Genomic DNA, 25,947 nt, shown 5'->3' with positions numbered 1-25,947 from the left:
ACAAACACTTCCTAATGAAAAAAAAGGTTTTGCTGTATTTGTATGAGCGAATTTAGAGTAGAAATCCATAATCCATCCTTTCCTTTGACCACAGACTGTAAAGGGCCTACCTGACAGCCTGTCAGCCACGCCTTTATTTAAATGCAGAACTTTAAGCCTTAATAACATTTAAACAGGATCATTATAAAAAAAATTCACCTGGCTGTGAACATGTTTAATTTAGCTGTAAAGTTGAGAGGTAAAGTTGGGCATTTTAACATGGGAGTCTATGGAGATTTGCTCTGTTTTGCAACCAGCCCCCAATGGCCAGTCAATGTATTGCAGTTTTTGGCACTTCCGCATTGGCTTCACTTGCCCTGAAGGTTGCCGCTTGCTTTTGACCTATTGGCAATTGAGGCCACTGCGCATGCGCAGCTGTATTCACTCTTTCATCTTGCACGTGCATTCAGGTAAGATGTTGACAGCGCGACATAAAACCATAAATTACTGAACATATATATTTATTTGTATGTGTTGATATGTTCAGTTATGTCTCGTAGTGTAAACTGTTTAGGTTTGTTGGTGTAAGTTTGGTTAAACCGTCGCCATTTGTACTCGCTCGCTAATTACCGTGTAGCTAGCTTAACCGTCGTTAAGCTAACGTTAAGTTAGATAATGAGTTTCTTGTGTCGTGTTTGACAACGTTTTGTACACTTTTTATGCTCATATTATACTTTGATAGACTTTCTGACTTTACACAATGTTTATTACGTTGACAGTTGCCGCCATGTTCCACTCATTTTCTCCAAACCTGGTTCGACCTAACCTGCCCTTGAGGAAGCCTTCATCGAGCCCCGTCGTTCATGCAACCCTGTCACCTCCTGCCACACCTGGCACCGCGCATAATGCAGCACCGGTGCGCCTCGCTTTCGGCCCCATAGGAGAAGGTAAACTGATGGCATCATTATAGAAAGGATTTTCTATGGTTTGTATGTGTTACTGAGGAAAATCAACCACACTCTGCTTTTTAAAGTGTCACCCTTAATCCATTTCAGTCTCCGTTAGGTGAAGGTTTTTTCCTTTTGACAGAATCATGAACTCCAAAATCAGGGCTTTATTTCAGGAGACCTTGGTTTCTATTCCAGCAGCAACATTTTACTATAATAAGAATAGTAGTAATAAACTTTAATTATGAAGCGCTTTTTCAAAGTTAAAAATTGCTTTACATGGTTGATCCCAGATTTAAAACAACGTGGGATTCAAGCCAATAAAATGTGGCAATTACAAGAAATACAAAGACCAATATAAGTAAAATAAAGATAATATACCATCACTGAAGCAGATAAGCAAAGTTGGCAACCAACAAAAATACTTAATACTTAATAGTACAAAAATAAAATAATACAATAACAGATGACAATACCATATAATAACTATAGAATAGTATCAAATGAGACATAGAAAACATACAGTATGCTAAAATGAATGAAAAGCTTTTTTTGAACAGATAAGTATTAAGAAGCGATTTAAAAGATGTCACTGAAGCAAGCCCCAGATACTCAGGCTTTGACTGCAAAAGCTTGGTCATCTTAGTTTTGAGCCACGACTGGAGTAATTGGTGTTTTATTGTTAGTAATATTGACTGGAAGAACATTTGGTCCTAACCACAAAAATGTCTTCAAACAAAAGATAGATTAATGATTAGATACAGAGATATACTGTATTCATCCCGAGTTTAAAACAGAGGTGAGGTGTTGTACAGTTAAAATAAGGCAAAAGAAGTTTCATTTGAATTGATCTAAAGATTTTATCCAGTGAAACATTTCCCTAAAAAGTTAGAGAGTGACATAAGTTTAAATTGCGCTTTTTGTGAATTACATGTTGAAACATGCCCCGATTTATTTGGTCTTTAAATTTTACACATGTGCTGTGGAAAGATATTACTAAATTTATAGTTGACAACATTCTGTCAGATTTTACAATTACTGAAAAGATATTATATTTGGGTGCTATGATTACTGTGATAGATATTAATTCATTTTTTATTTATGAATCTAATTTTACCACTTACAAAAAAACTTAATTCTTTGTATTTTAGGAAGAAAATGGAACAATACTCGTAAACAATTTCTTCCTCACAAAACAAAACAGCTATCAAAATGCTAAATGTATACACTATCTTCAAAATCTGAAATTTAGCCTAACTTTTTGTCACAAGTCAATTGCATCCTTATATCTACTTAAATTTATGTTTGATTTGTTTTGTTTTTGTCATCTTTTTTAGTTTTGTTTTCTCAATGCCTCATTTGTATGTGCATTATTCTGTTCAAGTTCTGTTTCTGCACACACTGTATGTCAAAAGTTCTGAATAAAGATTACAAAAAACAAAAAAACATCATCCAACTGGTGTCTACTACTGTACCTGGCACACCTGCCTGACATACCCTTTGTTTTTTCAATTTGGACAGTTGTACAATACAAAAATTAACTAAATAGCGATGCAGTGTTAATCTTAGGTCATGGTAATATTATTAGCTACTGTATAACATTACCCCAGAGCTTATATTTCACCAGGTTCATTATGTTCTTTCTTTTTTGCAGGCCCTTTAAATTCACCAGTCGGCAGGGATCAATCTCCAGTATGTAACAAAGTCATTGGCTTAATCAGTGTGTTCTGTTGAAAATTTCCATTTTAGCTAAAGGTGTTTCTATTTGTTTGTTTGTTTTCATAGATGTCAGGATCCATCCCACCAGCACGGACTGTATACTTCTGCAACTACTGTGGTAATCCAGGTAATATTTTCACCATTGACTTCACAACTTGATCTAAAGGGCTATGTACAGTTGAGCGCCAAAAAATCAGGCTGAACCCTACATGAACCTGCACAAAATCTGTCCAAGCCCAACCTGATCCACGGCCCCAGTTATGGGCTCCAGCCAGATTTAAAAACCCAAATTTCTACTGGAAAAAAAAGATATATTGTTAATATTAAAACATTTTTTACAAGCCAAGGGCTGACGTGTTTTCTCGCACCACTTCTTCTTCTCTTCGTTATTTCAATAGTCTGTCATCTTGTGCCCGACATGATTATTCCTTGATTTTAGAGACAGAATATTTTTACTGCACTTTAACATTTACATTAACAGAGCATTGCTTCTACATTCCTGCAAATTAACAGATCTTTGCATCAAAGTAAGACTCGGCCTTACTCACAGTGCATCTCCTAGAAGCAAAATAAAATTGTATTAACACTTTTTCCCCAGTGTAATCACCAGAGGACTGTTTTACTTTCAAGTTTGTGTTCCTGTTATTAAAGAAATATCAAGTGCGACTGCTTTGGTTGTTCCAGTCTGTCTTTCAGAGCTGGGTGGATACGCATCCACCACTCACCGCTTCAGTAAGGCAGCATTAGTAACATTATTTATCTTGGCCTTTGTACATTCATCATACTGCAGATTGTAGTTTTTTTCATGTGGTCTGACAAGTTAGTTGTGTGGCTTTGCGGGGCAGACACAAGTCTCATGCTCTCTTGGTTCTCCCCTAAATCCAAAGTACTTCAAAACAACAGATGATAATTATTGATGAACAGATGATTTTTGTTTTACCCGTGTGCACTCACAACTTATAGGGAAGTTTTTTACAGGCTGACTCTGCAGGGTCCGAGCACAGTAGCCTGACAGCTCTTCAAAAGTGGAGGCTGCCTGTTAGTTTAGTTTATTGAATTCTGACACTGTGGTGCATGCTGTGCAACCAATTTCCTCATACTTGTTTTGTATGCATCAGTGTTCCTGTCAGAACATTTTTGTATTTTTAATCAGTGCAATTAACAGTTTCTAATTAACAAGTATTCACTTGACAGGAAATTTTCGGTGCAAGCGCTGCAAGAAGACACCTTACTGCTCTGTGGTGTGTCAGACTGAAGACTGGAAGGCACACAGGCACATATGCATATGCATTGATCCAGAACCTGCAAAGTAAGCTGGGTCATCCACCCTGAGTATCACTGATTGTCAGCTGTGATGTAATTTTTTTTAAGAGAGTTGATTCATTAATATCCAAAAAATAATGTGAACTCATTTCTTTTAATCTTAGAGAGAACCCGAAGGAAACTGCGGCTTTGCTGATGGCAAGAGACGGACCTGGTCTGCCCGAGTCTAAGGTATTTGCAGTAATTTGTAGGTCTTCTAATGCAACTTATAGTTGAGCTTAACATTTTAACGATTTTAAAAACCCTATGTAAAGGATTCAAAATCTGTATTTTGTTATCAATGCTTAACCTCTGTTTATCAAAGCAGGGTGATGCATCTGCATCCAGCCTACAGAGGGTCTTTATGAAGGACTTGCAAGTGACTAAAGTCATCAAGGGAACAGACATCCAGGTACAGCATCCCCAGTCAATTTCAGAAACAAAGAGTGATCTAGCCAATGTTATTAGATATTAAATGTCTCTTTGTTGTGATTGTGTGTGGCTTTTAGGCATCTGTTGTAGAGTTCTACAGTCCTGGCAGGTTTTTCCTTCTTGCCCAGAGTCCTGAACTGCTGGAAGCTCTGCAAAGCATCAGCACAGAGCTTCAGAAAACTTACAGCAGCTCACCAGTGACAGCACACGTACCCCATGTTGGAGAGGTCTGTGCTGTTCAGTTCTCCTGTGATCTGGTGAGCAGAGGCCTTTTCAAGCTGTTTGGTAAGAGACAAGTTTTTATTGAGCACATTGACTCATTCTGTCTCATGTGTTTTTGTGTGTAGAACTGGTACCGAGGCCTGGTCAAGACTTTGGCTGCTGACCAGAAGACAGCTAGTATCCTTTATATCGACTTTGGCAATGAAGAGGAAGTCCCTGTGTACAGAATCAGGCTCCTGGCTGCTAATATCCAGCCATTTTCTCCATGTGTAAGCGCATGTTTATACATCTTAAATTACTTTTTTTTAAAAAGTATGGTAAGATAACACAAGGTTTTACACTATGTAACATTCACACTGACAGTTTGTAGTGTCTTACAGCTGGCATGATGACACTAACACTTGCGTCTATTACGTCCAGGCAATGGAGTGCTGTGTCACCGGGGTGGTGCCAGTAACTGACAGATGGTCAGGCGAGTGCTGTATTTTCGTGAAACAGATGTTGCTCGGCAAGACTGTGACTGTTAGGCTGTTGGAAACACTAGAGTGCGGTCGCATTCATGTTGTGGACATCCTGCTCTCCCTGGGTAGGTTATTGTAGAATTGGGAAGGCTGACAATATGATGTGTATATGATGGGTAAAGTGCGATTTGTGATAGGTATACATTGGTAAATAATTAGCAGAAGTTTAATCGCATAAAGACAACTCTCTTCCTGTGACTTTTAGGAAAGAAGTTGAGCACTCTCCTCATTGAGCGTGGTTATGCAGTAGAGGAAATGGTCAACAAACTTCCAACTCCTCAAGAAATAAGTAAGTCAGCCTCATATGTACTTCAGTCATCCCATCTGAAATCAGACAGCAGACCAGGGGTCTCGTTTATAAAACAGTGCGTAGGATTCATACTAAAGTGTACGAGCAGACAAAGGCAGAAAATGTCCCGCCAGTATGCATGTATGTAGTGTATGAATGTTGATGCATAGAAACAAGCCTGCTGATCAGTGGGTCTTTACTGTAAACCATGGCAACAACGGAGTATCACCACAGTAGTTATACACTCACCAGTCACTTTATTAGGTACGCCTGTTCAACTCCTCAACGCAAATATCTAATCAGTCAGTCATGTGGCAGCAACTGGTCAAGACGACCTGCTGAAGTTCAAACCGAGCATCAGAATGGGGACGAAAGGTGATTTAAGTGACTTTGAACGTGGCATGGTTGTTGGAGCCAGACGGGCTGGTCTGAGTGTTTCAGAAACTGCTGCTCTACTGGGATTTTCACACACAACATCTCTAGGGTTTACAGAGGATGGTCCGAAAAAGAGAAAATATCCAGTGAGCAGCAGTTCTCTGGGTGAAAATGCCTTGTTGATGCCAGAGGTCAGAGGAGAATGGCCAGACTGGTTCAAGATGATAGAAAGGCAACAGTAACTCAAATAATCATTCGTTACAACCAAGGTCTGCAGAAGACCATCTCTGAACCAACAACACGTCCAACCTTGAAGCAGATGGGCCACAGCAGCAGAAGACCACACCAGGTGCCACTCCTGTCAGCTAACAACAGGAAACTGAGGCTACAGTTCACACAGGCTCACTAGGGCTGTGACAGTATGTATTTTTTCTCACAGCAGTGACAGAGTGACGTATCACTGCGGTATGGCGGTGATACGTCACAGCGAAAGGGCATAAATCCCAAATTGTCGGAGTATTCTTTTAACATTTGGCTTGGGAACCAGATTCCAGATGAATCAGCTTTTTTCTTTTTTCTTTTTTCTTTTTTTTGTGCGGTGATGACCTCTTCACTGCGGTAGGCATCATGTGACTGGGGTATTGCGGTGATGCGGTTATTGTTACATCCCTAAGGCTCACCAAAACTGGACAGTAGAATACTGGAAAATGTTGCCTGGTCTGATGAGTCTGGATTTCTGCTGCCACATTCAGATGGTAGGGTCACAATTTGGCTTAAACAACATGAAAGCATGGATCCATCCTGCCTTGTATCAACGGTTCAGGCTGGTGGTGGTGGTGTAATGGTGTGGGGGATATTTTCTTGGCACACTTTGGGCCCCTTAGTACCACCTGAGCATGGTTTAAACACCACAGCCTACCTCAGTGTTGTTGCTGACTGTGTCCATCCCTTTATGACCACAGTGTACCCATCTTCTGATGGCTACTTCCAGCAGGATAACGCACCATGTCACAAAGCTCAAATCATCTCAATCACCAGATCTCAATCCAATAGAGCACCTTTAGGATCTGGTTGAACGGGAGATTCGCATCATGGATGTGCAGCTGACGATTCTGCAGCAACTGTGTGATGCTATCATGTCTGTATGGACCAAAATCTCTGAGGGATGTTTCCAGCACCTTGTTGAATCTATGCCATGAAGAATTGTCACTGTCATTATATGTGCATTTATTCACAAATTTCCTAATAAAGATTCATTTGAACTAAAGCGGCTGATGGTCACAGTAAGTATTCATTGTTATATCAGAGAACTTCATCCTGGCCATGGTGGAAAAGCCTCTGAAGCAGAATTTTACATGAAGTAGGCAACATATGTTTTTTAACTTGCTCTTGAAACCTGGTGCCTTTAGTCTAGGTATCTAGTGGGCCACAATGGACCCTTTGGCAGGCCAGGTTTGGCCCATGGACTATATGTTTGACACCCCTGGTTTAGAGTGATTTTATTGCAGAGTGGCTCTCTGTGAAAGAGCTGTAGTGTATAATAAAAGTTTGATGTTCCTCAGATGCTATGGTGAGTGCATCCTTGGAAAACTTCAGGCGACTCTCTGATGGCAAGGACGACAACAGCTGGGCTCAGCCACCAGAGCCACTGACGCAGGCAGTGGGTGATTCCTTCTCTGTTGTTGTCACCCACATCCAGTCGCCCAATGACATTATCATACAGAAGGTGGAGAATGCTGGTAAGTAGCACTTGATCTAGTATATGCAACTGAAATCTCTGGACTTTGATATTTATCTTTACCCTGAGAGCTTTTGGTTTACAGGATTGATTCAGGAACTGCAGCAGAAGCTGAGGGAACACTGTTGTCAGGGCCCAGCCCCGCAAAACTTCAGGCCAGCCCCCGGCACTGTTTGCTGCGCCCAGTTCTCAGGTATAACACGTTCATTTTGGGAATTTAATCACCCTTTAGCACATTGCAGTATGTGACAGTTTGGTTATGTCATCTACTATAGTATACCTGTCAGTATTGTAGCTAAATAAATTTTAAACTGTTGACATTTCAGCCAAAGAATACTGTGTTTCTTTATAAATGTGTTTTCATGATTTGAAATCGCCTAAGCCAGAAATGTGCCCCAACTGTGTGTGTGTGTGTGTGTGTGTGTGTGTGTGTGTCCCCTCAGATTCTAAAACACTTGTACATTCAGCTCTCATGTCAAATAAGTTGTTTCCCATGGTAGACCTGCTTTATGAACCTAAACTGTGACCTCTGTGTGTTTCTTTCAGAGGACAAGCTGTGGTACAGGGCTAAAGTTCTGGCTTATTCATCAGAGGATCGTGTCTGTGTCGGCTACCTTGATTTTGGCAACTCTGAGGAGGTGGATTTAGGCCACCTGCGGCCTATCAGCACTTCACTACTGGCCCTGCCCATGCAGGCCATGCCTTGTAGTCTAGCAGGTAGTGTATCTACCATGAATTTTAAATGGTTAGAACTTTGCCAAAGTGTATGATGGATGGAAACTGTGTTTGATGGATCTGCTTTGAGTCAGTTTTCAGAAGAATCCACCCAAAAACTCTGGGTATAATGGATGTGGCCTTGCCTCCACTCTATATACATTAAGCAACTTTTTCTATTTAAGCACCTAGAAACTGTCGCTGTAATCTTGCGCCCCTTGTACACCACCTGTTCACGGCAGAAATGTTGCACTGTTATTCCGCCGTTTTGTATGAAAGGTGTGACTGCAGAGGTGGAACAGAGTCATCTCGTCTTGAAGCAGGCAGTAGAGATAGTAACAGTGCAAAATCCACATCTGTGTCAAAGGGACAGCTGGCAGGACAGGATGGATGAGGACATCAGGGTACCCGCGGATCCTTGAAAAGTCTTAAAAAGTCTTAAATTCATGTATCTAAAAGTAAGGCCTGAAAATGTCTTAAATTCATCAGAAATGTCTCAAATTAGTCTTAAATTCATTACTCAAAGGTCTTAAAATTGTTGCGGAAGGAATATTTAATCTGACTTTATTTCTTTTTTTTTTTAATTCTCGCGGCACTTTCTGTGAGTATCCATGCGCCATCCAATAACGGCACGCGCTGGTGGTAGCGCATACACAATGAATGGGTTCGTCGGCGGAGGTCTGCGCTTTGCACGCTCTGTGTGAAAAGGGCTTAATGGCGCGGGCTGGCCACCTGGCACTCAATATGCTGCTGTAGTGGTTTGTTTTCCAGACATGTGAGTATCTTTGAGCAGTGAAAGTTATTATTTATGACTTTTTACTTGTCGGCAGTGATTTGTTTTCCACAGAGCTCTACGCGCGAGCATTTTACTCGCATTTGTGACTAAAAATAGTTTTGTGCCAGCAAAATAAATCATTCAGCATGCTGTGGGAGTACAGATTTCAACCAGCAGCAGAAACGAAAGGCGAATCATGCAGGTTGTGGGTTGAACGGGGGTCACAGACAGGAATATGGTGGTCAGATAGCCTACGGCGGCTCTGCGGCGCAAAATAACAGCTTACCGGCGGCGACAGAGAAGTCCGACTCCAGGTCCAGTAGCCTAATTTCCTCTTTTGTTGGTGTCATGACTGCCGTTCACATTTCTCTCTGTGGCAGGTAACGGTCCACAAACCTCACCGCGCTTTAGGGACTGTTCTTTACTTATGAAGGGACTGTTCTTTACTTGTCAGGGGAGGAGGGTGGCTGGTTGATATTTATTTGTTTATTTTATTTCAATCCCCCCTATGTTCATCACTTATTGATGCTGTTTTTGAAGTATGAATAAGTCAATAAATAATTTATTCCACTGAAATATCATTGATGTATTATAGAAAAGTGATTTATGTTTTTATAAATGACAAAAGGCACATCTGCCTCATTTTTGCTGTGGTATCATGATACTACTCAGAACCGTGACACTTTCACTGGTATCGTACCGTGGGTCCCAATTTTGGTACCGTGACAACACTAGATGTCACAACCATTCCACTCGGAGTTGTGCAGAGAAGTGGCTCTGGTGCCGCTTAAAAAAGTGTTGCCCCACTTCTAATTTTACAAATTAAGCACTGGTTATAGTACAGCGGGATCCCCCAACTATCGCTTATATTCATAGTTTTTTCGGTCTTAAATTCCATTCAAGGTGGCATTAAAAAGGTCTTAAAAAGTCTTAAATTTAACTTACTGAAACCTGCAGATACCCTGGGACATGATATGAGTGCAACACACTGGCGGGGGATCTTAAAAGCAGCTACAGGCAGTTAGCAGCTAACTCCAAGAGGAAGAACAGCAACTGAAAATGTGCAAACTGGGAGACTGTAGCCCCTTTTACACTGCCTCTTTAAGGCAGGAATTGCACACCATAATGTCACCTTGCCATTGTGTATAAAACGCACAATCACGGAATGTTAAGGTAGCATCAAAGCGAGCAACAGTGCTGAAACAAGGCCTGTATAAACGGGACAGCCGACAGGATGGGATCATGGGTGGCACAGGTGGGACATTTTGACAATGTGTGAAGTGTGTGACCCTCCTTGAGAGATTTGAAAAGTAGGTGCTAGCAGTTAGCAATAAGCAACAATGAAGTACGGGAGCTCCTTACCCTCTGAGCAGGGGACAAGATCAGCTGCCGAATAACACGGACAGTAAATGATTGTTACTGCCGTGTTATGGCATTGTTACTGTTTAGAAAACACTGCCTGACGTGTTATACGTCACAGTAGAGGCCAACATTGTTTTGTTGCATGCCACACCCGTCATGCCTCTTTTGCTTCTGGGACTCCTGCTAGCTGGGGTGACTGGGGTGTCATTATTCCGTCGTTGTTTGGCTCTGTATAAAAAAGCAGAGGCAGTGTAATGAAGGGTCTTCATTGTGGCCCTATGGTGGGGTCTCTGTAGAAAGAGTTTCAGTTACAAATGTCCAGACCTATACGTCCCTTTTTATGAGTGCAAAAAAGTGCACATAATGCACATTTTTCAGCAAACATTATATGTGAGTATATGCTACAGTTATTGGCTTTGCAGACTGCAAAGAGTTTTGTTAGGTGAATTTTACTCAAATTTGAAAACACACATTTATGTCTTTATGAAGTTGTCTCTCATGCCCTTTCAAGCATGTGTTGCTGGGCTCTTTTCCAGGGGTGCAGCCTGTTGGGGAGAGCTGGTCAGATGAGTGCCTGCTGGCCCTGCAACGAAGGGTATCGAACCGAATACTGCGCGTTGAGATCCAGGGAGCACATGAGGGCAAGGTTTTGGTCGCCATGATTGATGAGGCCAGTGATCCTCAGGCCAATGTAGGCGAGCTGTTGAGCTCTGCAGGTTATGCTGCATCTGCTCCTCCTCCTCCTCCTCCTCCCACCAGTAGTGACCAGCAGGCTGACCAGACACCAACTCCTGCTGTGGAACCACATGGTGGGAAATTAATCTCAGTTACGTAGATATGAAAGTTCTCTCTAAAACAAAGAAAATAATTATTAGAGTAAAGCAATGATTGTCCTCTTTTTTTAAGACTGTCTCTGACCTTTTCAAAATTTTACAGTATATTGAATATTGATGTAAGCATATTTTGGACATAATTTGCCTGAGAATTTTATTAATAGCTTTATTATTTTTGGTTGTAAAATACATAGTGCAAGTGGGAAGACAGTGAGGCCTGTATGTTAAGCATTTTGTTGTGTCTGTTTGAATATGCTATTCAGTGCCTGACCCAGCCTCTGAGCCTCTGGTGTGGTCTGAGACTGAGCTTCCCTGTGATGGCCAGAAAGTGGCACTGCTAGCCAGTGTCATACAAAACCCTGGAGAGTTTTACTGCCGCATCAACAACCCTGCAGGTACTGTTGTTTCTTTTGCCTAGAGGGTTGTAGATCATATGAAGAACTTGATTCTTTGCACTCCTAGAATGATGTAAGTAACTTGAAACACTCTGGGAAACACTGCACTGTGCATCATATTACACCTAGGTTACAATATTTAAAGTTATCCACGTGAGACTTATATTTTGATGCTTTCATGTGACATTTGCCACTTAAACAGTTTATTTCATGTATTGTATTTGTGTATATCTCAGACCATCGGCGGCTGATTGAGCTGGGTGCTGAGCTGAAAAAGCATTGTGAGGCAGTGGCCTCACCTTTTGTGCCCAAAGTAGGAGAGCCGTGTTGTGCCATGTTGCTCGGTAAGAAAATTCACTGTTAAAACATGAAAGACTTGGTACATTGGTATGTGGGTGAAAACAAGTAACGTATTGGTTGTGATTATTGATGCTGTCTGGATTGAGTTAATTTTATGAAATACTGCAATTGTGAATCTCATTTGTGTAAGTTGGACATATTATCTGTTAATGCATGGAACTGTTTGCTAACAGCCTTGATCAGATGACATTCAGAATGATCTTTTTTCTTTGCTTGTTGTCTTTCTTTGTCATTTTGCTCCCCAGGTGATGGAGCATGGTATCGGGCCATGGTAAAAGAGCTGTCTGAGAACGTGTCTGTAACCTTTGTGGACTATGGTTATAGCATTAAAGTGGAAAAGAACCTCCTTCGACCCATTACACCCCGACTCCTGACTCTACCCTTCCAGGCAATTCGCTGCTGGCTCACAGGTAGTGTGGTTAAGTTTGTCTGAATAACAGAGAAATGTGAAGGTATTTTCTCCAAGTAGACATGACATTTAAGCAATTTCTTGGAATAAAATCCTTCTTGTTCAGATGCAAAAAGTGTTTTCAGACCAAACAGTTGTGGGGGCTCCTGGAGAGATACTACTTACTGTGGAGCTGCCCCGAGAATTACATGATGTTTTTTCTGTTTACATTTACACCACTAATAGCAATGCTGAAGCCAGTGGTTGGTATAGCAATGTCACTTTTGCTTTGACGATTCAAAAATCGCGTTCTATTTCCACTGTTGCATATTTGCTCAGAAAATCCTGGACTTCACTGTCGGGTCCATTTGTCCCCTGTTTTCTTCCATTGTTTTGTTACAAGCTGCTGTTGTGTTTGGTGCTGTCTGTTGTTTTCACGGCTAATGGGGTTTTAAATATGTGGGTTGCCAGTGGTGCATTGGCTGTGTTCGACCAGTCAGTGTACACTTAAGTCTTGTCCAATCACCGTACACTTGCGTTACTCATGATTCCTCTTGTGCTGCAAGAGTACTCTTAGGGTTCCCACCGTCATAGAAAACCTGGAATGGTCATGGAATTTCAAAATCAGATTTCCGGAGCCTGGGAAAGTTATGGAATTAGTCAAATCATAGAAAGTTTTGGAAAAGACATGAAATTTTGTTTTGTATAATGAAATTGTTTCAGTAACCTTCCACATAATGAAACATACCAGCAAATTGATTTTTTTTAATAGCTGTCGACTTAATGTAGCTTTGATAAATGTCGGATGTGTGACGTTGTTAACCATCACATTTCCTCCTTTTCTGCCCGGGTTTGTCTCCCATTACATATACAAGCTATCTGAAATTATGTTTGAATAGAGTTTGAATTTGATGTGTGAAAAACTCTGGGCTAGTGGGGCAAGGGGAAAACAATTGTTATAGGTCCCTGAAAAGTCATGGAAAAGTTTGGAAATTTTGTCCATGAAAATGTGTGGGAACTCTGTAATCTAAAGCTAATAAAAAATCCCCTTAAAATGGCATGCTAAATACTAAGATTGTTCTTATTTCTTACCATGCGGACACAACAAAAAGGGAGGTTCCTCTAGTCTAATAATGCCTCAAAAGAGTATCTGCTTTTTTTTTTCTTTGGGGATTTGTTGTCACCTCCAAGTATGTTCTAATATTAAATACTTCAGAAGTTAGAAGTTTCCTAATAAGTGTATGTTTGGACTCAGGTGTGGAGCCCCTGGGGTCAGAGTGGAGCAGTGAAGCCCTGCTGTGGTTCCAGAATCTGGTGGATGGCGAGCAGCTCTCTGCACGCGTCCTCTCTGTCACTGAACAAGGCTACGGTGTGGAGCTGGAGAGCAGAGGGCAGAATGTGGCGGCTGCCCTCATTTCTGAGCAACTGGCCAAAGGTCCTGGAGCGAGTCCCAAAGAGATGCATGCCAACACAGGCTCTGGACACCAACACCAAGAGACAATACCAGAAAATGAGCACAGCCATGTACATGCACAAGCCTCCAGCCAGACTGGAGGCAGCTCCAAAGAAATGCAAACTGAAGGAGGCACTGCAGTGCCATCAGAAGGTCAGCTGAAGTACAGGTGTCCTGCAGATGAAATGCAGTGGTCAATGTTTTGAAAAGCCTGTTTTGAAATTATGTGGTGTTATCTTGTTTCAGCGCCATCTTTCCCAGTGGACTGGAAGACAACGGAGCTGCCTCTAAACGAAACCTTTCAGCCTTGCATCGCAGCTGTCATCAGTCCTTCCCTCTTCTACGTGCTTGGTCTCACTCAGGGTCAGAACACTCACTTTGTCCTTGTCTGACATAAAGATGCACAAATGGTGAAAATGTGATGCTCTTTCCTGTTTTAACATTTGTGTGTTGTCATGCAGTGGACCAGCAGAAGCTGCAGGAGGTGATGATTGAGCTGACTTCCTACTGCAGCAACATTCAGGCTTCTTTAGCCTCCACTGTCCTGAGCAGACCAACTCCTGGGGCTGCCTGCTGCGCCCAGTTCTCTGGTGAGGAACACATATTATTCCGTAAAGTCCAGAGATAAACTTCTAATCTGTGGCCTTTCAATCATATTGACAGATAGACATAGGTGTTGCAGACAAATAAATATACATAGGTTATTACTTCTATACATGATAAACACTTGGTGAAAAATATGGCTGTTGCAGTGAAGGAATTTCCCCTGCGGTAATTAAGGGTGGCTCAACAGCGTGATATGCAGTATTACTGACATTTTTTGTTGTTTTTGCAAATTACTTATTTTATCCTGATTTTAGTGCTCTAAAAATAAGCTCATTGTTCAGGCTTTTATTAGATATATTGTTAGTTTTAATGGCAAACATGACACAATTTTAAAACAACATAAATACTTGTCCATTGGTAAATGCAGAACACAGAAGGGCAATGGGGCACAATAAGGGGTGCAGCGTTTTTATTTTTTTTTTGCAGCTGAGGTGCTTTAGTTGCTATGATACAGAATATCCGCAAAAGTAAAAATGCCACCTGAAGGAAGTGTACTTGTTCAGGATGAAGGAAAGGCTTAAGCATGTAGGGAGAGAGGACAGACCCACTGATCTTTGTGGGTCCAGTAGTAATATCTCCTCCCATTGTTGTTGTTGATCAGTGATTTGGTCTTTGTTGTATTTGTCCCACCCCTCCTCCACTGAAATTAGATGGCTTGGTAATAAATGACACTGACCAGCAGCTGCAGCATTTTACCCAGAGTTGAATATTTTTCAACTCTTGGCCACCAGAAGAAAAAAAAAAAAAACAAAAAAAAACAAAAACACATATGTGAAGTGCTCAGCGCATGAATGGATGCTTAGTGACTAGTCACACTGCTGGTGCTTGTAGCAGAGTGTAAATATGTGGCGCTTCCATGAAAAAAAAAAGAGGCGGTCACTTGTCATGCCCCTGCAGTTGGCATGTCATTAGCATGGATTTGCAATATTGCGGTTATCATGACATCCCTTGTAAAAAGATTTAATTAAAAATTCTTAATAAAGATACATTATACATAAATAATATTGATAAAACATACAAAAATTAATAAAATACAATTAAAATAATTGTAAAAAATCAAATACAAAGATACAAAATAATCAAAATTGATTAAATTTAAAAAATAAATAAATAAATAACAAAAACAAATTACAGTAAAAAAAAAAAAAATCCACAAAGGGTAAGAGAGAAAATTAACAATGCCATACATAATCTAAAATGAAAGTTGTAGTTATATGTATTCCCTGAGTGGCATACAGCTCTTCAGAAGGCAACAAAACCTCCATCCACTGCACTGCTTGTGTTTGGAAGCATTGCTATGACCCCTTGAAGCCACTAGGTGTCAGGCAGGTGAATTAAGTGAATGACCATGTGAGCCAGCTTTTGAATTCATGGTGTTTCACATCATATCATGATTTAAATTAAGTTTTCACAGCAGACAAATTGATCAGAAAAATCTTAATAATTGCAATTTCAAATTTTGCCATACATTATTGCTAATAATATTAATGTTGAAACATTATAATGATATATCCAGACTTAGTTTTTGCTTTTAGCCCAAAACAGTGTAATCATATGTAAATTCATGTGACAGAAGACTACACTAGAGTTTTGCAAGGTGGATTACTTTTCAACATCACATAATGGTTTATGAGGAAGTTACATCTAAAGTTTAATAGATACTGTCAGCAGGGGAAAACCCAAACACTCAGGCGGTATCATTCCCACACATGGTTTAATGATTACAGACAAGAGACCACATGAAGACAGACCAGCTGATCCATCATTGAGCTATTACACTCAGGAAACACACACACAATCTGCCACTATGATTTCCCTTCTGCCATACAGTTTCAGTGTTCACTCACTGACTCTTCTTGAGACCCCACCTGCAGTTGTTGCCCCTGCAGACCTAAGCTGGTAATTTAGTGTCTGCTAGTAGATGTAATTACACAGCGCGTGTGCAGCAGAGCGTAGGAGCGGCTCTTCCTTAAACACAGTATGTAAGTAGGAGACTATAGCCTGGCATACATTCCGCAGCTCAGCTAACAACAGGGTCTGTTTTAATGGAGTCCTCACTGCTGTCTGTAGGTTCGTAGCTGGTGAAGGCTCATCCATTTTTAAGTGCAGCTGTGTAGGTAGAGTCATCTGTCATCTCTTAAAGACTTCGATTCAGGACTTTTTTTTTTTTTTTTGGTAGATTTGAATCCTGATGATGAGCAAAATATGAAAGATTGACAGCATCTGTGCAATTTGTATGCTTTTTTTCCTAGCTGACAATAACTGGTACCGTGCGGTGGCCCTGGAGGTCGGTGACAATGAGATGAGTGTCATCTATGCAGATTACGGCAATAGTGAGAAGGTGCCGTTCTCCCGGATCCTGCCCATCACCACAAACCTGCTGCAGCTCCCCTTTCCGATCATTCGCTGCACCCTCACTGGTGAGGCAAAGACCATCATTCTTGTTATTGTTGTTCAAGTTGGGTTTTTTGGTGTTTTCCACACAATCTGGTTATTTATATTTTCCACATAGCATTGATAGACAACACAGTAATACAATAGTGAAAAAGCAAAGGTTCAAGTAGTAAGCAAGATAGAAACTAAGACAGGACAATTACAACAAACTGAAAGCAGTTTCCAGACCAACACTAAGGACAAAACATTGATAACATTTAATTTTAATTTAACATTTATAATAATAACATAAAACTAATAAAACAAAGTCATAGTTCCTCTCTTTATTTCTAGGTAAGGAACATTTCACTGCAAAGTTGCCTGAGAAAATACAGCAGATGTTCCAAAGCCTGCTGTTGAACGGCGTCCTCGCTACTGTCCAGTCCTTCGATGGCGCTGATAACGTGCTCTCAGTCTCTCTGCCCACTGAGAAGGGCGGGGGGGACCTCACCGCCATGATCTTGGATGCACTACAGGTTCAAGCCAAGAATAGTCCCTGTCCATCCACCACAAAGAAGGCTGAGCAAACAGACAGCAGCCCACCTGCTGCCAGCTACCCAGTTGTACCAGAGTGCCCCGAGCCCAAGGTGATACCTACACCTCCAAAGAGTCTGGAAAATACACAGGCTACCCCTGGTCTAACCACAACCCCACAGCCGTTACCCCAGACTCCCCAGCAGAGGATACACACCCTTGCTGCGTCACTCAATGGTTGGTCACATCACAATTTAGGTGTGGGTTTTTTATTTAATTCAGTTGTTAGTCTTAACTGTTGTGTCATAAATAAATGTCGTTTTTTATATTGTTACAGTTTATGGTAGGCATCATATTGCTTTTAGGTTTAAATTATTGGAAAGAAGAGCAGCAAGTAATTACTATTTACTTAATTGATTTCAGTGTTGTGCATGAATGCACTAAAAGAGCATGTTTATTGAACATGCACACATTTTTGGTGAACTAAATGCATTAGTTTGAACCTTATGAACTTAAATGTGAGCATCGTTCACTCTTGTGACAGTTAACATCACTCGTTCATGTGGCACCTGAGGATTTACGGCACTTGGTGGCATGCTGACACAACACTAGTGTTGCTAGTGAACTAGCAGCTATGAAGGCCCCCTGCTGCGTTGACCCACGTCGTCTGTGTATTGGCCAAAAATTTGCACATGAACATACTGCAAAGACGGCAACTCAACCAGAACGTACGTTATGCGCCTGCGTGAGAGGAAATAAGTCTCCACACCAGCAGACGGCAGTCGTCTGTAATCGTCATTCAAAAACAGAGACCGGCAGACTGTCTGGAAGCTAGTGTTGAAAGAACAAAGCATATTTACTGTACGCCAGTGAATAATACAAACCATCACAACTTGTTTCTGCTAAAGAGCTCAGTGGATGAGAAAAATAATCTTATCTCATGTAACACCTTTGTGTTGATCTCAAGCCCTCAACTTTAGCTCTTTGTTTACTTTCCTCAATTGAGTTTTTCCTTTCTGGCACAGAGCTGCACTGCCAGTCAGAGGGATTTAATTCTCTGATGGGCTTCGCAGTCACTGACACCAATTTAACATGCTCAATCAGTAGGAAAAAGCGAATGGGGGCCAAGAACGCTCACCGACAGCCCAACATTGACCCATTGCTGACAGTTGGCTTGGTGTATCAGTGTCTTAAGACACATGCAGTACTGCTGAAGCCAGTTCATATGGATACTAAAAGGGTTTAATCAGTATAAATATCTAATGTCACATTCACATGCAAATTGTGCCTGCTTGGTTAAAAAAAAAAAAAGTCTTTGAAAATATCATGAGTGAGTGATGGTCACAAGAGTTTACCTGTGAATTATAATTGTATAAACTAGTTCATTTTAAAATGTGTGAGCTGAACTTCGAGCTAGCTCTTGTGAAGTGTGAATATGCACACCACTGATTTAGTCTACTAATTTGATACTTAACTCATCAGTGAATCTGAAAATAAACGATCCAGGATGTCTGACGAGGTGTAGAAAGTGCTGAAACCAGAGGTTGTAATGATACCTTGCTTTTCAGAAGATCCAGTTAAGAAGATTATTGAGCAAATGGAGCCCCCAGACAACATCACAAAAACCAATTGTATGTATGCTTTAAAACAACAATGACCTTTGACTTTCTAACTTAAGTATTTTATCACTTGTCGTTACACAATTAGTGTGTGACTAATCAAGATGGTAAAGCACTGACTTGGCTTTCTTTTTGAATCCCAGATCCTCAGACCTCAGGCTGCTGCTGTCTGAACCTGACAACCAAGGTCAGAGCTGGTCTCACTGTTAGGAAGACATCTATGAAGCTGTTATTTATTTTATAGGAGGCTGATTTTAGTTTGTAGAGCTAGGAGTTAATGGCCATCTTGTACATATATCATGCCATACTTGTTAAATGGTTTAAGCAGCATTTTGAAGTGCGAATGAGTAATATGTTTGTTGTTGCCTTTCACAGATCGACCACCTGGAGCAGTTGGTGCAGCTGCAGCTTTCTCTCATCAAGCAATTACTGGGACAGACAAAATAAGATTTACGAATTATATGTAGTCTTGTCGCCAACTTGTTAAAATCAAGCCTGTTGTGTTCTTTCCAACCATGTTTCTTTGAAACAAGTTAACAGAATGTGGCCTCCAGAAGCAGCCAGCCAGCTTGTGATTTTCATTTTGTCACTTTATTCCAGAAGCTTTTAATTTTGCCTTTTAGTTTTAATTTGTCCTTATCACTGATTGTCCACTTAGGGCTTTTATGTTTTTAACCTGTGGTTAAACTCCACTTACCTTTTTACAAATTCTGGAGGTTTTTATTAAAAAAAAGCTTCATGCACTTAATGGGTTTGTTAAAGTTGGCAAAAAAACTTGCAAGATGTTCAACTCCAGTGTGTTTGTCTCCTGTAAGTGTGCTGTGGCATGCTGTGCAGCCATCTGTTCCTTGGTTCAGCACTAATCACCTGTTCAGTTGGGACGTCCGGCCTGATTGATTTATGTTTGACGTGTGTTTCAGTTTTTACATAAAGGTTCTGTGACAGTGAAGTGATTTTATCTTGTGATGTTTTGCTTTGTGCAACGCCAATGGAAAAAAAAAAATCATCACTTCATGATACATTCTTCCAGTTCAGATAAAGATAGACCTTTCTGAGATGCAGACATTGAATGTCAGTTATGCAGTGGTGGAATTAAACTAAGTACGTGTGCTTAAATATTGTACTTAAATACAAATTTGAGGTAGCTTCTCATGTCACTTTCTACTGATGCGCCACTATGTTTAAGAGGTAAATATTGTATTTCTTTTCTTCTCCCACAATGTATCTAATGGCTTTACTTTTCAAATTTATCTTTATGGATCCAAAATATAAAAAGGTTCAAGTAAAGCTGAATGGTGCAGCCTTGAAATTCAACTGTTTAAGGATCCTTCCTTGACTTTGAGAATCGCATAATTTTTTACTTTTAGTTGTTACTGCAGCTGCCCTTAAAAAGTACATATTGTTTTATGCAGTAGGCACACAATTAGGACATACTTCTTTCTCATAACAATACACTCCGTAAACCTTGGAGATCAAACAAACGCCACTTACCAAGTTCACCACAGACCAACAATGTATAAGTTATAACTGCACAGATTGAAGTATCTAACATTATATTAGTGACAGTGAAATTATATCTGCATTTCTGTCAGTTATTTTTATGGTTATGTCCTTTTGTTTGTAATATTTATGATTATTTTATTCACTTATTACTATTCGACTGGTCATCAGTTACTAAAATGCACTGCCATCTATCATTTTGACTTCTGACAGCTGTCAATCAGTTGTTTGCAGCCCAGTTGATGTGACATATCGTCCACTGAACAAAGGATTGTGGGTCAGAATAGCGGTCTGATAATGTGGCGTGCTACAATATCAGACCGGATGTAGTAACATCCTGGTCGTTTTGGCATACTGCATTTAACATGCTATTTATTGGGACATAGTACATCTTTTTCTGGCATACTATATTATAGTATAATAGTATGGGGATTGGAACGCACCGTAAGTGTTTGGTTTGTCCTATTTGGGTTACTGTAGAAACAAAATGGCGGACAGACAAGTAGGTAAGTAGAGCGAATTCATTCCTCCTTTGACAAACTAATTAAATGGTAATGTAAAACGAAAAGGCAACAGTTGTTACTTTAATATAATTATAAGGTGTTAAAACATAGTTATGAATGTTTTTTTATCCATGTTAATTATGGCTAACGTGGTACTTGTAGCAGAATTTTTACAGTGCTATCAGTAACGATACTTTTACACAAGCTTAAGACCTTCTCCACTGCACTTAGGCTAAGTATAAGATAATTACCCATATAAATATATTTTTAATTAAAATTGTTGAACATTTTCTGAAGTGAATATGAAAGTTCTTTAAAGAGCACAATGAAAACAGTTTATAATGCGTCGTCTCTGTCACCCCCTGTCTCCATACGTCCTCTAAGCGGGATGAGAGGAGGAAATGAGACGCTGCCGGTGCAGGTACTCCAGAGGTGGGCATGGCGAGTAGGTGGGGTCGCTGCTCCCCTCCTGTCTGGAGCAGAAAGCCCCGGTGGATCAGAGCAGTGCGGACACGTTAGGGAGTCTCTGAGGACCGCTGTCTCAGCGATAAAATTCAACGGTTGTTAAGACTGAACAGCGCATGGTAAGTGAAAATATTTACTCTGTCATGGAGGAGAGGCTGGAGAGTGAGTTTGTCTGCAGGCGGGACATGCTGTAGTGCAGCAGGTCAGGTTTAGATGGACTGGGGTCTGGTGTCTACTGATATTTTATCTGTTTATTGACTTATATTAAAATAAATGATAATGCTGCATTAGCTTTACAGACGGACTGTCATATAATTTCATGCTTTTTTAAGTTGAAGAAAAAGTAATGAAGTGTGATGCATTACAAGAAAAGCAACATTACTACTCTGCACTTATATGTAAGATTAGTTGCATTGTGCTAGTCTATACAAAAACTGCAGCCAACTAGACAAACAACAGCGAGCCTAAAAGCATCACAAAGCTTTTCTTGAAGTCCGTCTACCTACTTAGTACTTAAGTAGAGTGACAGGCATCACTTTGTTTGGCTTCTTGAGTAAACCTCTTCAACTGTTGCATGTCAGGGTCACAACCTCTGGCCCCATCTTAAGCCTGCCTCGACCCTTGACACATTTAAGAGTGACCAGATGTTGGGAGATAACAGGCTACAAGTTAAGCTTCAAGGGGGGAAATAAACATGTTTAAAGTGAAGACATTTTTGTGACATCTTAAAGGGTAACTTTGGTATTGTTCAACATGGACCTTATTTTTCCATGTTTCTGTGTCTGCGTGACTAGAGGGAACAAATATTTTTAAAAGTGGTCCAGTATTGAGCAAGAGGGCTGCAGTCGGCAGCAACAAAACAGGCTGCAACGTAACAATTCAGGGCATACGTGCACTGTTGATTTGTGTCCACTAAAGGTGCTTGTTTTCGCCACTGACAGACTCAGATTGTTACTCTAAGTGTCTGATGACGTATTGGAAAGACTTCCTACAGAGATAGACCTTTTTGTTAAAGAGCAAGATCCTGTTTGTTTAACCACAAACAGCCACAATATTGCTATTGTTAAACCCACCAAATTCCATTTAAATAATCAGTAATTTTAGCAAGTACAGAGCCAACATATTTTCTCATCTAACTTGGTCATTTCAACCAAACCAGAGCTGGTGATTGTTAGAAGAATGGAAATAAGAACTAAGATGGTGTTTGTTAGTTTTTATTTGTTTGTGTCGACTCTGAATGAAGTGCTTTTTATGATGATAAATTACTGTTTTTCTCAATGGAGTCTGGTTGGTTTGGTGATGGCGATTTTGCGGCTGTTTCTGGTGAAACAAAAAGAATCTTACTCTTCAAGATGAAGGTCAATTTCTGTAGGGATCCTATCCATAAACTTGTCAGACGCTCATAATAACAATCTGAGCTGTCAGTGACCAAAACAAGCACCTTCAGTGGACGTAAAGTGACGGTACACATGCCCTGACTGGTTACATTGCAGTCAGTTTCTTAATAGTGGACCAATTTCAAAAATGATTGTTCCCATTACTCACTTAGACAAAAAGCATGTGAAAATAGGGTTCAGGTCTGCACGACTTTGTCTTAAACATCAGCACAATTTTAATTTAGGGTGTTGTGATGCTGAAGACTGATTATTGATCAAGTGGGGATGAGCTACCAACACCTAAAGTTATTGCGAAGTTTTATTACATTTGATTGGGTTTTTAATTTGGTTTTCTGATAGTACTAAAGACTGGGACTTTAAATCTTCTGTGTGGTTCCTAGCTTACTTGTGCAGCACATTCCTACGCTTTTATGCATACCAGGACTTTTTGAATTACAGTTAGTTGTGGCTTTTAATCAGCCAGTTGTCACAGTGTGGGGGAAAAAAGTTTCCACATTTGTTCTTCAGTTGTTTAAAAAGTGGCTATTTCAGGTGACTCACCCTGGAATAATTTCAACTGTTAGGATGTTCACACCTCCAAGTACAGGTTAGGAGATCTTGGGATTTTTGTATGAAGTTGGTCCAAAAAGCGAGCACTCCTTTCTAATTATAGACTACACAGCGGAGGCACTTTCCAACCTGCCAATCAATTCAAGGCAGACGGCACATCCACGGCTTAGGCCTGCCATTTTTAAAGGTACTTACATTTTAGGAATGAAAATGACCCTGCTTTGGTACTTATTGTTGATTTTTGGTGACACATTTTGAGTCTAGAAAGCAAGATAGGACTTTGAGTTCAACTTCCAGCCAGCCAGACAGAGCAGAAAGGTGTTCACTGACAGGCAGAAAGTCAGGACAGAAAGATGAAGGGTGGAAGGATCCAGAAGAATGCTTGTGAAGACGGAGCCAATTTTGAGACAGGTGTGCAGTGCACGTTTGTGTTTTATATGTAGGCATGCATGACTGCTTCCTCCTGCAAGCATGTGTGTCCCCTGGCAGTAATGAAATCTCTTGTCCTCGCGACGTACCGGAGAGTGCACAAATAGAGCATCAATAGCGCCTGGTGATGGTTATCAGTCGGCGGCTTCTCAGACAGCCGCTGCATGTCAGCCCTGCAGATCTGTATCGCAGTCACACAGACTCCTCTTAAAGAGAGGCTCCGTCCTGCACACAATTCTATCTCTGTCTCAGGAATACACACAGCTTTACCTGTAGGGAGGGTTTCTCTGGCACGTCCGCCCTCTTTAGCTCACCCCAACACACACACAGAGGATATTATGGCCAAGCTTATCAGCAGCCAGAGTTAATCAAACCTTATCTGCAGCCCCTCAACTTCTTGTGTGTACCCAGCACTGAACACACAGAATAAGGCAGGTTGCTAATCCTTGATTTAGACCTTCTCTCAATTAGCAGTTAATCAGATACACCTGTGTGATTGAATGGAATTCTATTAAGTCCTATCTTTGTTTCGCTTATAATAGCTGTCATAGCCTGTTGCCACTGTGTGCTTTTTTTTTTTTTTTTTTTTTTCAATTTTTGAGGCCGTACTTACAAATGTGTTGGACTGTTGGTGTTTTTGCATTTATCGGCCCTCCCTTTACACAGTTGAGGGAAATAGACTCTTTGAAACACATGTCAGTACACTTAAATGGAATCCAGTGCACTGTAATCACCCAAAGTGGTCCCCCAAAATGACCATGAAGTTCAGTCCACATCTTTCTGACAGTTTCAACAAATAGAGATGGGATAAGATTGTAGAGGTGTATTGAATTAACTGGTATAAGTTAAAGATTTTAAAGATATGCTATGCAGGATTTTCCTAAAAACAATATATAGACTCATTGTGAAGTAATCCCTATGGATCAGTCATCACTTATGATCTGCTAGATGTGTGTGATGGTGTATTTTTCTGCAGGGACTCTGCCCTTATTCTGTATTTTCTTATTTTCTTGGGATGTGTGTGGGCTTGTACCCTCAGCACTCAGGTGAAGTCGGGGCTTTATAAAAAGGTAATGACCGACACTGCGCCAAAAAGAAAAGCAAATATAGCAAGGAGAATTTTAAATGATTAAACCCAGGGTTGGCTTTCACTTTCACTTTTGCCGGCGAGTGTTTTTACAATCAGTAACTGACAATCCTGTGTAGTATACCTTGATGGGGTTTTTTTTTCACGAACTCAGATGCTGTCTGTCTTTTGGGGCAGACGTATTGTAAGATTGGCAGCTCGATCCCCGGCTCCTCCAGCCCCCATGCCAAAGTATCCTTGGGCACGATACTTGAACCCAAAGTCCAACGGTGTGGAAGTGTGTGTGTGAATGATTACCAAGCAGCAGGTAACACCATATATGGTAGCCTCAGCCACCATACATGTTGTCTGAGTATGAATGTGATGTAGTGTAACAGTGCTTTGAGTGATCATAAGGATAGAAAGTCTGTATAAGTGCAAGTCCATTATTTTGTGGTGAGATTACTATATCCCAGTCTGACAGGCTTAATTGTAAACAGGAATTGTAAAACATCAGATTTTTATCTTGCATTTTAAATACTAGCAGGACCACAGAAGTGCTTCTTTAACTATGATATCATGTCAATTCTCTAATAATGTGGAAATCCACTTGTGTGATTCAGAATTAAACAGATTTTTGCATGTTCCCAAGTTTTCACTGATCACATACTCACATGTAGTAATTCTGGCCCAGATCGGCCATATATATATATATTTAAAATTGGCCTCAGGGTGACATCTTTATTATATGTCCACATGCCCAGGCAATGATGGGCTTTCACATTGTCTAGGTAACCCAACACCCAGGTGAATACACTCATGACACTGTAGACGTACACGACATAGTAACACACTTTTACAGCCCTCATTACATACACATGGTCTGACACATTCCTCCTCACACAACACACACATCAAAAGAAGATGAAAGCTTGATATTGCTTATCTTTATCACTCAGACAAAATACAGAATGGTCCACATGTTGTGTGTCTGTATGTAGACACCTTTGTATAGTGAGGTGATTTGGTGCATGGGGTCCTCTTTGTACGTTGTTCTACAACATTGTGGTAAAATTTGTGAAACTTGCTGTTGAGCAATCTG

General features: G+C 40.6%; 2 protein-coding genes across 4 annotated transcripts in view; both read left to right on the top strand.

Annotated features, from left to right (window-relative positions):
- Window positions 1-392: 392 nt before the first annotated feature.
- On the top strand, window positions 393-19,887 carry tdrd1 (tudor domain containing 1). 3 transcript variants are annotated; one of them, XM_033610951.2, is made up of 26 exons: window positions 393-449; window positions 759-926; window positions 2,581-2,618; window positions 2,712-2,772; window positions 3,840-3,954; window positions 4,073-4,139; window positions 4,276-4,359; window positions 4,457-4,636; window positions 4,727-4,870; window positions 5,022-5,187; window positions 5,328-5,411; window positions 7,349-7,525; window positions 7,610-7,717; window positions 8,071-8,241; window positions 10,912-11,184; window positions 11,472-11,603; window positions 11,840-11,947; window positions 12,209-12,373; window positions 13,607-13,957; window positions 14,051-14,167; window positions 14,266-14,394; window positions 16,663-16,830; window positions 17,138-17,575; window positions 18,886-18,948; window positions 19,080-19,123; window positions 19,312-19,887. In XM_033610951.2, the coding sequence occupies exons 1-26, from the start codon at window positions 407-409 to the stop codon at window positions 19,381-19,383; spliced, it is 3,666 nt and encodes a 1,221-aa protein (XP_033466842.2). In that variant the 5' UTR covers window positions 393-406; the 3' UTR covers window positions 19,384-19,887. The 3 variants fall into 3 exon arrangements, with proteins under 3 accessions (XP_033466842.2, XP_033466843.2, XP_033466841.2); XM_033610952.2 differs by having other exon boundaries at window positions 4,273-4,359; window positions 17,138-17,554; XM_033610950.2 differs by having other exon boundaries at window positions 4,273-4,359.
- A 1,501-nt stretch (window positions 19,888-21,388) lies between these two features.
- vwa2 (von Willebrand factor A domain containing 2) overlaps window positions 21,389-25,947 on the top strand; it is a 28,334-nt gene continuing 23,775 nt past the window's right edge. The window contains exon 1 of the mRNA XM_078163358.1: window positions 21,389-21,523. The gene's annotated coding sequence lies outside the window, so the exon portion shown is untranslated. The remainder of the gene's footprint in view (window positions 21,524-25,947) is intronic.

The sequence above is a fragment of the Epinephelus lanceolatus genome, chromosome 21 (genome assembly GCF_041903045.1).
Source record: "Epinephelus lanceolatus isolate andai-2023 chromosome 21, ASM4190304v1, whole genome shotgun sequence".
NCBI lineage: Eukaryota > Metazoa > Chordata > Actinopteri > Perciformes > Serranidae > Epinephelus > Epinephelus lanceolatus.
The sequence above is the reverse complement of the archived record's forward strand: the minus strand, read 5'-3'. Positions and strand labels throughout refer to the sequence as shown.

Excerpts from the sequence above, each read along its gene's own strand:
- tdrd1 (XM_033610950.2), top strand. The coding sequence starts at position 407 with ATGCGCAGCTGTATTCACTCTTTCATCTTGCACGTGCATTCAG. Across the intron at positions 2,773-3,839 it reads CAACTACTGTGGTAATCCAG|GAAATTTTCGGTGCAAGCGC; the intron begins GTAATATTTTCA and ends TTCACTTGACAG. Across the intron at positions 13,958-14,050 it reads CACTGCAGTGCCATCAGAAG|CGCCATCTTTCCCAGTGGAC; the intron begins GTCAGCTGAAGT and ends ATCTTGTTTCAG.